The 13305-nt window shown below is 42.3% G+C and overlaps 1 protein-coding gene across 3 annotated transcripts in view; it reads right to left on the bottom strand.

Moving 5' to 3' along the window:
• LOC308105630 (rho GTPase-activating protein 6) overlaps nucleotides 1-13305 on the bottom strand; it is a 34679-nt gene that overhangs the window by 4275 nt on the left and 17099 nt on the right. For all 3 annotated transcript variants that reach the window (XM_080456478.1, XM_080456479.1, XM_080456480.1), the window contains exons 2-9: nucleotides 7350-7509; nucleotides 5275-5346; nucleotides 4097-4359; nucleotides 3602-3797; nucleotides 3148-3203; nucleotides 2459-2609; nucleotides 2039-2187; nucleotides 710-889 (exon numbers count right to left, since the gene is read on the bottom strand). In XM_080456478.1, the coding sequence (XP_080312604.1) occupies nucleotides 710-889; nucleotides 2039-2187; nucleotides 2459-2609; nucleotides 3148-3203; nucleotides 3602-3797; nucleotides 4097-4359; nucleotides 5275-5346; nucleotides 7350-7509 (1227 nt within the window). The remainder of the gene's footprint in view (nucleotides 1-709; nucleotides 890-2038; nucleotides 2188-2458; nucleotides 2610-3147; nucleotides 3204-3601; nucleotides 3798-4096; nucleotides 4360-5274; nucleotides 5347-7349; nucleotides 7510-13305) is intronic.

The following is a 13305-nucleotide window of genomic DNA, read 5'->3' as shown; positions in this document are numbered from 1 at the left end:
TCCTTTCACTGAACCTCGTAACAAGGGCAGACAGCAGTAAAGTTTTATTCCATGCCTTAATTGAGAATCAGACATCAAAACAATTACAGGATGTCAAATACACTCATACGTTTCAGCTAATGTCTTGTACAAGTACAGTTCTGTGTGCAACAGAGGCAAAAATAATACATTTTTACTCTGTGCCAGTGCTGAATGGTGCAAAGCACATCATGATCTCTAAGACATTTTTGGCAACACCAATTTCTTCCTCAGCATCTGCTCTGGATTTTCTGGTGAATAGCAGAAAACACATATACAGCCCTAGCTATGGTCATAGACAAAAATGTCATAGACAAAAATGAAAATGACTCACTATTTATCTGCCATGGCCTGGAAGGAAGCAAGGCCCATTCACTGAGCTCAACCTTACACGGCTCAGTAGTGAAATACAAATTGTGGGGATTTATTAGCTTTACTGTAATGGAGCTTTGTATTATGGGAGACTATCTGAATGCGCTTAGTCCTTCTCGAAACTTATAAAGCCAATGTTGACATTTCATTAGGTGGCTCCACTCCATTAAGCTTGTGAATTCCCCATAAACGCTTTGTGAGATTTTATGCAGGGAGAGGAGGAATGGCTATTGAATGCCCTTGTTCCCTCTGTGTTCTGTGATTTAAATTCAAATGCAATTCATTTCGCACACCACAGCGCTCATTAAATATAGCTTACCATAAAGAGAGTCTCGTGGGTGGAGATCATCCTTTGGACAACGCTGATAATGGCTGTGCTTTCCTCCGCACGGGCAAAACTCTGGACCACAAACTCTTTGTCTGAGTTCTTTTGCTTGCGTAAAAGGTTAGGCCCAAAGATGGTGGCCAAGTTGAGAGATGTCATCTTGTTTCCGGAGTTCTAAATACAACAGGGGGCAGAATTTGACATGTTTGCTACGCACATGTTCACACAAACACTCACAAACGGAAGCACAACAAATTTCCTGGATGTTTTGATATGGGAGAACCATGGGACTGATGTTAGCATAAGAGAAGTCCTTCAGCATGGCAGCATTTGTTTTATATTGTTTGTCACCAAATACTACCAGGCTTAGGCTCATGCACAGCACCTAGAAACTAAGCAAAAAGCCATTTCATGGTAATTATTACGCTTGAATTTAGCTGACTTTGATGTTAGAGGAAACATTTCTGTGGTTACCCTCAAACTATGTTGCAGGACAATAATTAGGAAACTTACTAAAGGTGGCTTTTGACAACAAATAATAAAGGATGCTCTATTCCTCCATCATTTTGAACAAATAGTATAAACACCCAAAAAAAGTTAAATATTATATCCTTAAATGTACATCACGTTCTGAAAATAGCAGATCTACAAGCTCACAACAAATATCAACACACTGTTGTGAGCTTGTAGATCTGCTATTTTCAACTAATGTTCCCCTGATTTTGTTGAATGTTCGCATATTGTTGCTGATTTGTTCACCTATTATGACTTGCCCAGAATAGGGACACTAGGGTTGACGTGGTTAAGAGTCTTTCAGAATGCCGCAGACCGCCTTCTCCCAAACAACCAGAAAATGGTGGGAATGTGCACCCGTCATGCCCCTGTCCCCATGTCCCTTCAGGGACCCCAGGATAAAACTTTCATTCACTGCTGCAGTAATCCTACACTCCTGGCAAAGACAAAACTTTGTTTTTCATCCCCGTGGGAAATAATTACTCTCTACTTTGCTAAGAGTTTGCAAGCGATTAAGAGCGATTAAGAGCGATTAAGAGCAAAGAGTAATTGACGATAGGGCTCCAACTATCGATTATCATCTTAGCGAATATTCTATTGATTACTTTTTCAATTAATAATAATAATAATAATAATCGAGAAGTACGTTTATTTGGATCAACTAATCAACACAAACAAAATAAAATGTATCTGATTAACCACTTAAGCCCTATTTTATACTTCGTCTTACAACGGTGTGTTTTTGAAAATGATTGATTATTTTATTAAAATCGTTTTCTTAATCGATTAGTTTGATTAATTGTTGCACACCTCTTGTCCGTCGCTGTCGAAGCTGTCCTCGGCATGTGCGGCCACGGTGGACAGGAAGTGCAGGAGACGCTGCAGCGTGTCGCTGTTGCACGGGGGAAGCAGGTACATCAGCAGCTGGAGCGCCGTTTCCTGATCGGACCAATCTAACACTGCAGAGGAAGAAGCCAATCAATACCGAGCCAGACACAAACAATGTCAATCCATATTATGTGTGTTTCGTTGTTTGTTTGTTTGTTTGAGAGTGTGTGTATGTGCATGTAAAGAAAAAGATCTAAACAAATAAAAAATAAGATTTCTTTATTATCACCACAAAACCGGTCTACATCACCCAGCCTTGTGTGTGTGTGTGTGTGTGTGTGTGTGTGTGTGTGTGCGCGCTCGCATGCGACGTGCGTGCGTGTGTGTTCACGAGCTGCTCACACATGGTGTTGATGAAGGCTGTATAGAGCTCTCTAGTCAGCAGAGGGTCTGGCATGTCCCTGAGGAATTCTTTGAGTGACGCGGCCACATCGTGGACACTGTGCTCCTCGTCCAGATGGACGTCCAATCCCTGGTCAAACTCCTCACGAAGCTGTGATGAACACAATAACAAATGGTTAAATACACAACTGGTATGATCCCTTTAAATACTGTATACAGTTTACATACTGAATGCAACACAGGGGTGGACAACCTTATAATAAGTAATGTATTTAAAGTGAATAAAATGTAATGCAAAAAGAATTGATGGGATTTTAAAATGCTGATGACAGCACTTGATCCAGTTGCATGAAGGGTAAACATAAACATAAACATAGTAACTGCTGTCTTGTCTCATCTTGTTAACTGTGGTTGAAAAGTAGTAGTAGCCTAGTACTATACAGGTAATGCACCTGGATCATTGATATGCTGCCAGGGTCATTCCTGTTAATTCACGCTGCTCCGCTCCCCTGATATGATTCATTAGGGTTCACATTCAAGCCAGCAAACCCGAGCAGACGGCAGACAGTATGACAGGATGTTTTTGTCTATGTTTTCAAATTGCTATGCGATCAACCAAAAAGACCCTCACTATCGACCGATTGATCTTAAACACGTGGTTGCCCACCCCTGAGGTACGGGTAACCTACCTGTCGCACTCTCTTCTTGGAACTCCCAACGCGGAAAATGCCAACCGTCTGCAGGCCTAAGGACAGTGTACAGCATACTATTTAGATGGTGATGCAGTTTCAAGACGCTTATGAACAACACCACACCCATTAACCACATTAATCCTGGCATCCCCATTTGGGCATGTCATTATAGGCTAAATTCAAGAATAATCAGTTTTAAGCAAAATAGCACATTTATAAGCTCGTGGGAGCATTTTAAATGTGAGTTTGTAGATTGTAGCAATTTTGTCTGTGCAACACCATCGTACGACGAGGTCCTAAATCAGGCTTAAGTGGTTAATGTTGAACATACAAACTACACATTTGTTATTGAATTATATGTTGTCTTGCTAGCGCCAGCAGCAATGGTCGTAAACAGGGCATCTAGTGTTCTTACAGACTGTTAGTCATTTTAAACTTTGATGATGTGTACCGTATCTCTCCAGGTGCTGACAGCAGTTCTCCACCACGCGGGGCACCTGTCTATAAATGGGGTTGAGGCTCAGCTTCTTGTCGCTGCGCTTGCTCCTGTTGCTGGGCGTCTCGACGGGCAGCGACAGCTGGAGGGCTTCCAGGAGTCGAGACTGGTTATCATCGAGGTCGGTGATGCAATCCACAGACACTCCACCCTGCCAGAAACAGACGGGTGAAGACGGTACAGTCACGCAGACCTGGTAAACAGTCATGCGGCTGATCACAGGCTGCAAGTGATAACACATGCTGCAACGGTGGGTGACGGCTGAGTGAGCTTCCAGTAACAAGCTGAATACAGTATGTGCCAACGTCACAAATAATCACAGGGAACCAGTAGCCTCTTCCGCCTGGATCCCTGGAGCTGCTTTGCAGCTTAAGGCTAATTTATGCTTCACCGAAGCATAAATCAGTCTTCGACGGGGGGACAGGGGCAGCAAAGCCTACGGTGTCTTACCCTTCTGCGGGTCCTTGGCGCTGCCTCCGGTGTGCTGGGCAGAGGTGACCCGTTGGGGGTCTCAGAGGTGGAGCTGAGGGAGGAGTTGCTGCTGGAGAGATCCTTGTTGGCCCTCTTGGAGGCAGAAGTGAGGTGGAGGAAGGACAGCATCAGGTCACTGGGGTCCCTGTGGCCCTCCCGCTGTGGGTCATGGCGCTGCTTGTGTGCTCGGTCATTGGATATGACCTGTGAGAGCGGTATTCCAAACGCCTGAGGCAGAGTCTCTGTGGGGGAGTGCAGGGAGACAGAGTTCATATCACTGCATCTATTGACCATGTTCACACTGTGAATATGGTCAATGCCAACTTAGATAAATAAGAGGTAGCATGTGCTATTATATGTGTTATTTCTGTGTTCCAATGCTGTGCTGTGGTTTGTGAGAACCCTAAAGTGAGAATGCACAATATGGCCCTGAACATCACCGGCAACAACTGCACAGCCGAACAAAAACAATATGCTCCAACCGCACAGATCCAATTTCCAGCGTCAGGGAACACACATACTTTCTGATGTGTCTCTGTAAACACAGAGAGAAGAGGAAGGGGGCTGACCATGCCTTGAGGACAGGACTATGACGACGGGGCCACCTCTCAAGATTGTTTTTGTTATTCCCTTGACCGCCCCCGCTGACAGAGAAGCCCACATTCCTGCCAGCATTGCATTGTTGCAGGGGGGCCGAGCAGCGCGGTAGCTCCGGCAGGCTAGCAGCCTCTTTTCTGGAGGATACTTGACTGTATATTTTCACACTGTGGGTATAAACAGCGGAGTGCGTCTGCTCCAGTGAGCGCCACACACAGTTCCGGCCGGCCGGATCAAAGAGCGCCTTTTCCACTGTCAACGGCTGACCAGGCGGAGTGTGTGAGAAAACAAGACCCAGCTGGACGTGGGGAACAAGGGTCCATGTAGCTATCCCACAATCCTAAAAGCGGCTGTGTTTATCTTCACTGGGTTGGAAAGACTAACAATAATATTATCACGGACTGCGTGTAGGCCAGTCTTATCGGTTTGTGAGGAAAAGAGCACAAAAGATTTCTCATCACTGCCATTACGTCATGGTGTAAACATGACGATGATGAATGTCATATTGAGATGGACTGTGGGCATTACTGTAAAGGAGTCACACGTAGATTTCCCAGTACCTTTGTCTTTGCTCTTCTCTTTGGATAATGAATCCAGCTTTCTCCGAAGTGACTTCTTACGCTTGTGGCAATCTGAAAAGAGGCGAACAGCTTTAATAAAACATACACCGCTGTAAATAACTACACTGTATTCTTGTCCTACCTTCCCAAACTATGACACAATTCAAGAAAGCAGGCAAAACTAGGCAACCCGAATGTAATTTATGTCAAGAGATGAAAACCTGGAATGTGAATCCTAATTTATAGTCTATACAATGTTAGTACCTGAATAAAGGCATGCCTGTGCATACCTTGACCTAGATCCTTATTGAATAGGAATCCACATGTATTCAATGGTTAAGTTATGAAACCTACAACTGCTGTTTCAAAAGACACAAGAGAAACTACACCCACAGCCTCCCCCCGCACCCCCAACCCAGACCACACACACACACACACACACACACACACACACACACACACACACACACACACACACACACACACACACACACACACACACACACACACACACACACACACACACACACACACACACACACACACACACACACACACACACACACAGTGGCTTGCTTGAAAATCACGTAAATAAAGTAAATAAAAAAATGAAGATCTACAAGCTCACAACTTGTAGATTGGCTAGTTTGGGCATGTAACTCCATCGTACGACGAATTATGGATCAGGCCTAAATGAGGTTTCATGCATCATGTGAGCAGCAGAAAGCGAAGCTCTCGACCAGATGAGGAAACGTGATGTATGACTGAGGAAAAGGCTGACATGAAACAGATCTGAGGGGGTGAAGAAAGACAGCCTCACTCCATGAAAAATAGGTCTGAGAAACAAGGGTTCACCACTGCCATCTATCGTCTATCGCCCTGCATATCAAAAGCAAACGTTGTGTCTTTCAAGCTGGGAGAAAAAGAAAAAAAAATCCTTTTTCCAAATTTCACAATAAAACCAGCAGGACTGGAAGAGTTTCACTCAGGGTTTGTCAAGGCGTGCTGCGACAAGCTCCTGAAACACTGACATGCACTGAATGGAAAAAATGGTTGGATAGGGATAGGGGACAAGTGACAGGGGTGTGCTGTGTTTGTATGTGTCTGTGCACACAGTAGAATCTTGGGTTAAGCAAGCCCTGTGAGCGTAAGAATGGATCCAAATGGGTCTATCGGCTATCTCTCAGGGTAAAAGCTGCAATCCGTAAAAGCTGCGTCCCGTCGCTACTACTTTTGCCTGCGCACTTCACCGGGTATGGTCTAGTTAATATAATCTACCATACAGATTGGTTAATTTAAAATAAATTGGTATTCATTAATATAAGCTCTTAACTCATAGGCCGCCATTATCGCATTAATGCGATCTAATAAATAGCGTGCCTGGCCGCCAAGATCGCATTAATGCGATCTATGGTCTTTATTGATCTTTATGCTCTGATCACGCTATTCTGTAATTAATCAGTCTAAGTTTCAGGTTCCACTTACTTCACCCACCACTGCATCCGGTTTCATGACTTGGGTTCCGTTTCCGGTTTTAATTTTTTTCCCCCCAGTCATTTTCGACCATAATAGGGAAACAAACGTTTTTTCACACGCTATAAAAAACGATCGGAGACCTCCCCTCCTATAATCTATGGTCTGGGTGACGAACAGTCATCCCCGTCGTGTATCGCATCGTAATTTTCGCAGATCAGAGAATCTAAGACCATTTCACATCCGGTTCATGTGTTTGACTGTGTGAGTGGGGGGGGGCGAGTGTGTCAGCGAGGTGATCAAGCTGGTATGTGCTGCTCTCTAGTGGTGGAACGATCAAAACGATTCATATGTCCAGCTAGACTTTCTATATGTGAATTAAATAACGAAACAAAAAAACACGAAAATCGCTGGCAAGGGCAGCTATGAACGAGGTTTTAACTCTGACACACACACACACACACACACACACACACACACACACACACACACACACACACACACACACACACACACACACACACACACACACACACACACACACACACACACACACACACACACACACACACACACACACACACACACACACACACACACACCTTTAGGAAAGGTGATCTGGCAGCCCAGGTCACAATCCTGGAGCAACCGGCTGAAGGCAACATCCTGGAGACGAACTCGCTCCAGCTCTGAAAGGCTCTGCAGGGGGACTGGCTTCAGGCCCACAGTACGTCCTGACACGCTGTTCCACGTGAAATCACCCTGAGGACAACACACAGACACACACACACACACACACACACACACACACACACACACACACACACACACACACACACGTTACTTTTGCATTTAAGGGGCATTGTAATGGCTGCAATCTCCCTAACCTTCACCATAACCAGTCTAGCTCTAACCCTTACCCTATCTTAATCCTAGCAGGTATACATACTTCTTAACCCTATTAAACTGGAATAAAATCAAATTGCGATCACCGATTTTGTCCCCACCCAAAAATATGGCACACATTATGTCAGGAGGAACACACACATGTGCACGGCGCACACACGCACCCCTGCACACGCACACAAACATTGCTCTTTGAAGACATACAGTAAGCACTGACAAAGCAGGGCGAACATTAACAACAGATTTCCCATGACAAATACTATGAAAGGACAAGGTAGTTATTTTCAGGCTGTTTGCTGTCTATAAGGAAAGGCTCTTGGGGCCTATCTTTTCCGCCCGGCGTGACATTGCGCAAATGGGCAGCGCAGTTATCATTGCCATCTTCCGACCGACGCAGTTGTCATTTCTAGACACATCGCCCACGCTGTCTAAATACCAAATAATCTTGCACCTATTTAGCACCAATGGGTGTCTTAAAATGGTCTTAAAATTAGGTGTGGTCTGGGGCTATTAGGGCACACTGCTATCTTAAGCCCAGATTTAGTGCTTAAACCGTGTAAACCAGCTTTTAGTTCGTCTTAACTCAGACAGCGCATTATTGGGATTACGATGCGCCGCCTACGTGGTTCACAATGCGCGCACATATGGGTTTAATTAATATAACGCCCAAAACACACCAAAGATTCATTCAGAGGCTTTAATACCAGTGCGTTAGTGCGGTGATAACATGCCGACTAACTGCCGTGGACACACCCCCGACGCATCTTGCGCCTTGCTTCTGCTCCGTGCACCATAGATCGTCTAAATAGAGCCCCTTGATGTTAGCCTGCCACCTTTATACAACATCTTGTTTTATGTCATCTAACAAATGTTTTGTGTTTCTGAAATAGTAAAACTTGTATTACTGATGTGAATGATTTTCTCTGGCATTATTTTTTGTGTGTGGAAGTTATTCAGTAAAACAAAAGCAAAAGCAGAATCTGGCCAGATGTTTTGTGGGAGAACTGATCTCCTATTGCCCATCTTCCAATGTAGCAAACAGATGGATGCAATATAATGTACACAAATGGAATACACCATTGTTAAGACAGCAACAACAAAATAACCAAAAAACAAAGCAGAATGAGAAATGTATTAGCTGAAGTTCATCATCTAAAAAAAATCTTTTAGCAAATGTTTTTTGGCAGAACAGTTCACATTGTGCTGCCATCTTCAGTAATCACATCTGTTTCCACCACTGTCCCTGTTTCAGTCAACAAAAACACCAACAATAAAAACTCTGTGACTCTGGAGGAACTTCTACTTGTTTTGTTGCTCCTTATTTTCCTTAGTTTAAAGTAAAACCTAATAAAATATTGATCACAAAAATAAAATGCAACATCTCAGTTCTATCCATGCTGCCCCAAAATACAATGCAAGGTATTTAATACAAAAAAAAGGTTCATTCCCTGTTTGAACTCTATTGTTTCTTGAATGATTGATCACTCTGCTAATTGGAGAACTTAAGACAAACAAGCTTTCGAGGTAGACTAGAGCGCAAACATCTTAGGAACAAGTTCTGCAGCATTACTAAGGATGAGCCAATCAGGGGGGGGGGGGGGTCAGACCTCTGGACTTCACCCAGTGTAGGCCAGAGGTCCAAATACATAATAATTGGTGGTCCTTGACATGAAAAAGTTTGAGAACCACTGTCTAGAGGCACAGAATCTGATCTGAAATCTTTGAACTATGAGCATCTCCCTTTAAAATGCATGCAAAAGATTAAAGTGCCTTTGATCCAGCATAGTCAAGCCAATCATTTGAGCCATGCAAAGAGGCTTACCGGATCAGTAACTGGATACGTCTTACGGTAAGGTCACTTTAGCCATTGTGAAAGTATTAGGCCTGTTGCACTTGCTACTGTAGCAAACTGCTGTATAGAACGAATATGTGCACATATTTTACAGGACTATTTTGACTTGTATGTATTCTTCACTTTTTAACTGGTGAAGACATCAGGCAACAGCCACTCACACGTGTGAACATTTTTATTCTGAATCGCCCCTCAACAGCACCACAAAGTGAACTGCCCTTGAGCAAGGCAATAATCTGTTATCTGCTCAGTGGTACAAAAAAAGATGTGAGTACTCTATCTGCCAATACAGTAATCTTCTTTCACACGCAATTACTGTACGCTCTTGGCTGATTTTCCAGATTAAAGAAATAATATCTTCATTAATTAGTATCCAAAAGCACCATCAAGATAATCCAGCTCAGGGGCTGCATAGGTCCAGTAATGACCTAGTACACAGAGTAAAATCCTCAGTGTTAGTTTAACTCTGGCCAGCAAATGGAACCTTTCTTCAAAAGCAGAAAAGCAACCATGAGAGTGGAAGCAAATGGAACCTTATACAGTAGTTCCATTATTTGGTTCCATTTGTACACTCCCAGAGTTAAATTAACACAGCGGAATTCACAGTGAAGGAGGATTAGTAGTATTGATGATCTAATAGTATTACCGTAGTTGTACTGAAGTACATGGTAGATACACAGAGTTAAAGGGATACTTCACTTTAGGGCCGGGGAAACATTTAAAAAATATATTAAAAATAAATGAAAAAAGTAATGGAAAATTCATGGCCCCCTCACGCATTAGAGTGTCCTACTAATGTGTGAGGGGGCCTTTATTTTGCCATAACTTCTTTCATTTTTTTTTAATATATATTTTTAATGTTTATTTTATGTGAAAGTGAAGTATCCCTTTAAATGAACACTGATGATTTTACTGCATAGGTTCCACAGTCACAGACTGAGCCAACACACCAATTCACATATTTGCAAAAAGAATACATATTAAAAGCTGCAATCCAGAACTTATTTTAATCATTATTTTAACCAATCTGCATTGTAGAGCAGTGATTCACAACCCTTTCAATTTCAAGGACCCCTAATTTGATATTGGCCATTGACCCAAATTTGCCATGATTCTACTCTGTGTTAATCTAACTCTGAGAGTATACAAATGGAATCAAATGCACCCGCATGGGCCCATTTGGTTCCATTTGTAGTACTCTCAGACTTACAGATCAATAAGGGTCCATTTAGTTCCTAAAAATCAATCATTTAGGTGAGGACCCCCTGGAACTCCTTGAAGGACCCCTCGGGGCCCCCGGACCCCATGTTGCAAATCGGTGTGGTAGAGTATATTAACGCAATATAACTAGCACATCTGCAGTGGTTGATGGTTGACAAGTAGTACTGCCTCAAGCTCATAAAAGCAATATCTCCCATGGCCAAGCGAGCAGGGATACCGTCTTGGATGATGTTTGGTTTCCCAATGTGGGAGACCTGGGTTTGTATCTTTGGGTAAGACATAAAACGTTCAGATTTCAGCTTTAAAAGATTATATACACGATCATACAACATACAGTATAACCAATGCGGAAAAGGGAAAGGAGTGAGCAGTGAGCAATGGGCTGAATTTATGGATGAGTCTGGTGAGCTTCATTTACATCCCGTTCTCATCAACCATAACGCATCAACATCCAATGTGCTAGGTTTTCTTCCAATTCACTACATCACGTTCACATGAGCCATAACGCATTAACATCCAATATGCTACTGGTTCTCTTCCAATTCCCTTCACTGCCTTTCCAGTGGAGCCCAGTCCTCCTCTGCAGCTGAAAAATGTACGACCAGGAAAAGCATCTGTCATTTTAGATTTTAACCATTTTAACCATTATTTTATACTTTGGCTATTCAAAAATAGCAGATATACAACAGTTTTTTGAAAAAGCTTGTTTCTATATGAGTGGTTTAATTTTAGTTCAAAATGTTCACTTTAAAAATATATATATTCAAATATTTGCACAGATTTTTCAAAAACATTGCAGATCTACAAGCTCATGAGCTATGAGCTTGTATATCTGCTATTTTTGAATAGCCAAAGAAATCCTAAAATGACACAGAAGCGTTCCCAGATTGAATGGGTTAATCTCCTTGCATGCCAGCCAATCAACGCCAAATAACACCAGCGTGTTGTCCACACAGCTGTGAGCCATCAACACTGGACAACCTCAAGGGGCTTTATAAAAAACACAGAAATTATGGAAACTATCAAAAATATGTAATACGGCAGCATACAGTGCAGATCAATCAGCACTGCATCATCTCATGTGTGTGCCCAGGTGAAGCAGCTTAAAACTATGGCTACACACAGTAGAACACCAAGTTAATGCAATCAAGCCACAATGTGCAAAAGCATTTGAGTAATAAAAAAAAGATGAAGGGAAGGATCAGGGGGAAAAAGTGTGGCCACTGGCCAACCACTAACAGTCCCAAGAGACACATAATGGATGTTTTCAGGCCAAATGTGTACACAGAAGTGCAGCATTTATCATATCAGCTCATCAACATGAAGAAAAAAAAGAGTCACACTGAAATAACCAATGGAAGCAGTCTGTCATACTGGCTAGTTTTTCATATGCTGAGACAAGCAAGTGGAGGAAAGCAAGTGAAAGTTTTCAGCTTTCCCTTCTATTTATTTCTGCTTAAGAGCCAGTGGAAAGGTTTCAGGGAAGATGCCGAATCTTTAAATTAACGTAATGCTACCTTGCAGTATATACTGTCACTAGCATGATGTAATATAGATAAACAATACAATTTAACTGCTTTTGAGCTGCATTGATTGACATATTGGCTGATCTGTAACTTAAGACACACACAGCCACAGTTCATTCCAGATGGGTGCTGATTGGGGATCTGCTTTCAATTAAGCCAATAGGAAGCTAATTTATACTCAATACTTTTTGACATACAGCGAGCGATGATATCCAAGTTTATCGGACTCCTGCCTCTCATCTCAAAGGGACTTAAAGGTACAATTGTTAATTCAGTCAAAATTACGATTTCAAACAACAGCAGAGTTGCCAATTGTAGCCATATGTGACATGTTCAAAAGGTATCTATTATCCAGTGAATGAAGACAATTTGCCAAAAATGTGATTTCCCTTGTACACAGTTATGTGAAATGGAAAATGGCTGTTATAATAACATATTTACTAAATCTGTCCAGACATTCCTCTAGTGTGAGTACATATGGGAGTGGAGAGTTTCATCATATCAGATATGAGAGTACTGTATGCTATATTCCCACCAGGGTCTCCTTCAGTTGATGGAGTGGGATCCACCGAATAGACCTTACCTTAAAGTAAATACAGTATAGTACAATGTAAGTGATGTTTTGTTTTGTATTCCATTTTAGTAGTGGCACAGTTCAGGCCACTAGCTATTAGTTGTTAATAAATAGCTTCAATTAAAAAAAAGAAAAAAGGTTGTGTTTCATTTGGATGACATTGTTGCTTCTGTTGAATATTCATTGATCTATAAGCTCATGTTGTGAGCTTGTAGATCGATGTGGCTATTTTCAGTAAAGAGATTTGGTGTGGATCGGGGGGAAAAAGAGCACAGTGCACCTCAGGCCCATTTTACTAAGAATTTACTAACCATTACAAGTCATAATCACGATGTGCGTCTACTCAGGTTGGTAATGGTGACCTCATGTATGAAGTAATGATGAACAGTCATGTGTCATATCACACAGTTTCCAGTTTATTGGGTAGGCCTATGGCACTTCTGTTGAGCCTAAACAAGTCTGATCATTCTCTAACTCAG

Source organism: Gymnoscopelus braueri, assembly GCF_963280865.1.
Source record: "Gymnoscopelus braueri genome assembly, chromosome: 18".
NCBI lineage: Eukaryota > Metazoa > Chordata > Actinopteri > Myctophiformes > Myctophidae > Gymnoscopelus > Gymnoscopelus braueri.
The sequence above is the reverse complement of the archived record's forward strand: the minus strand, read 5'-3'. Positions and strand labels throughout refer to the sequence as shown.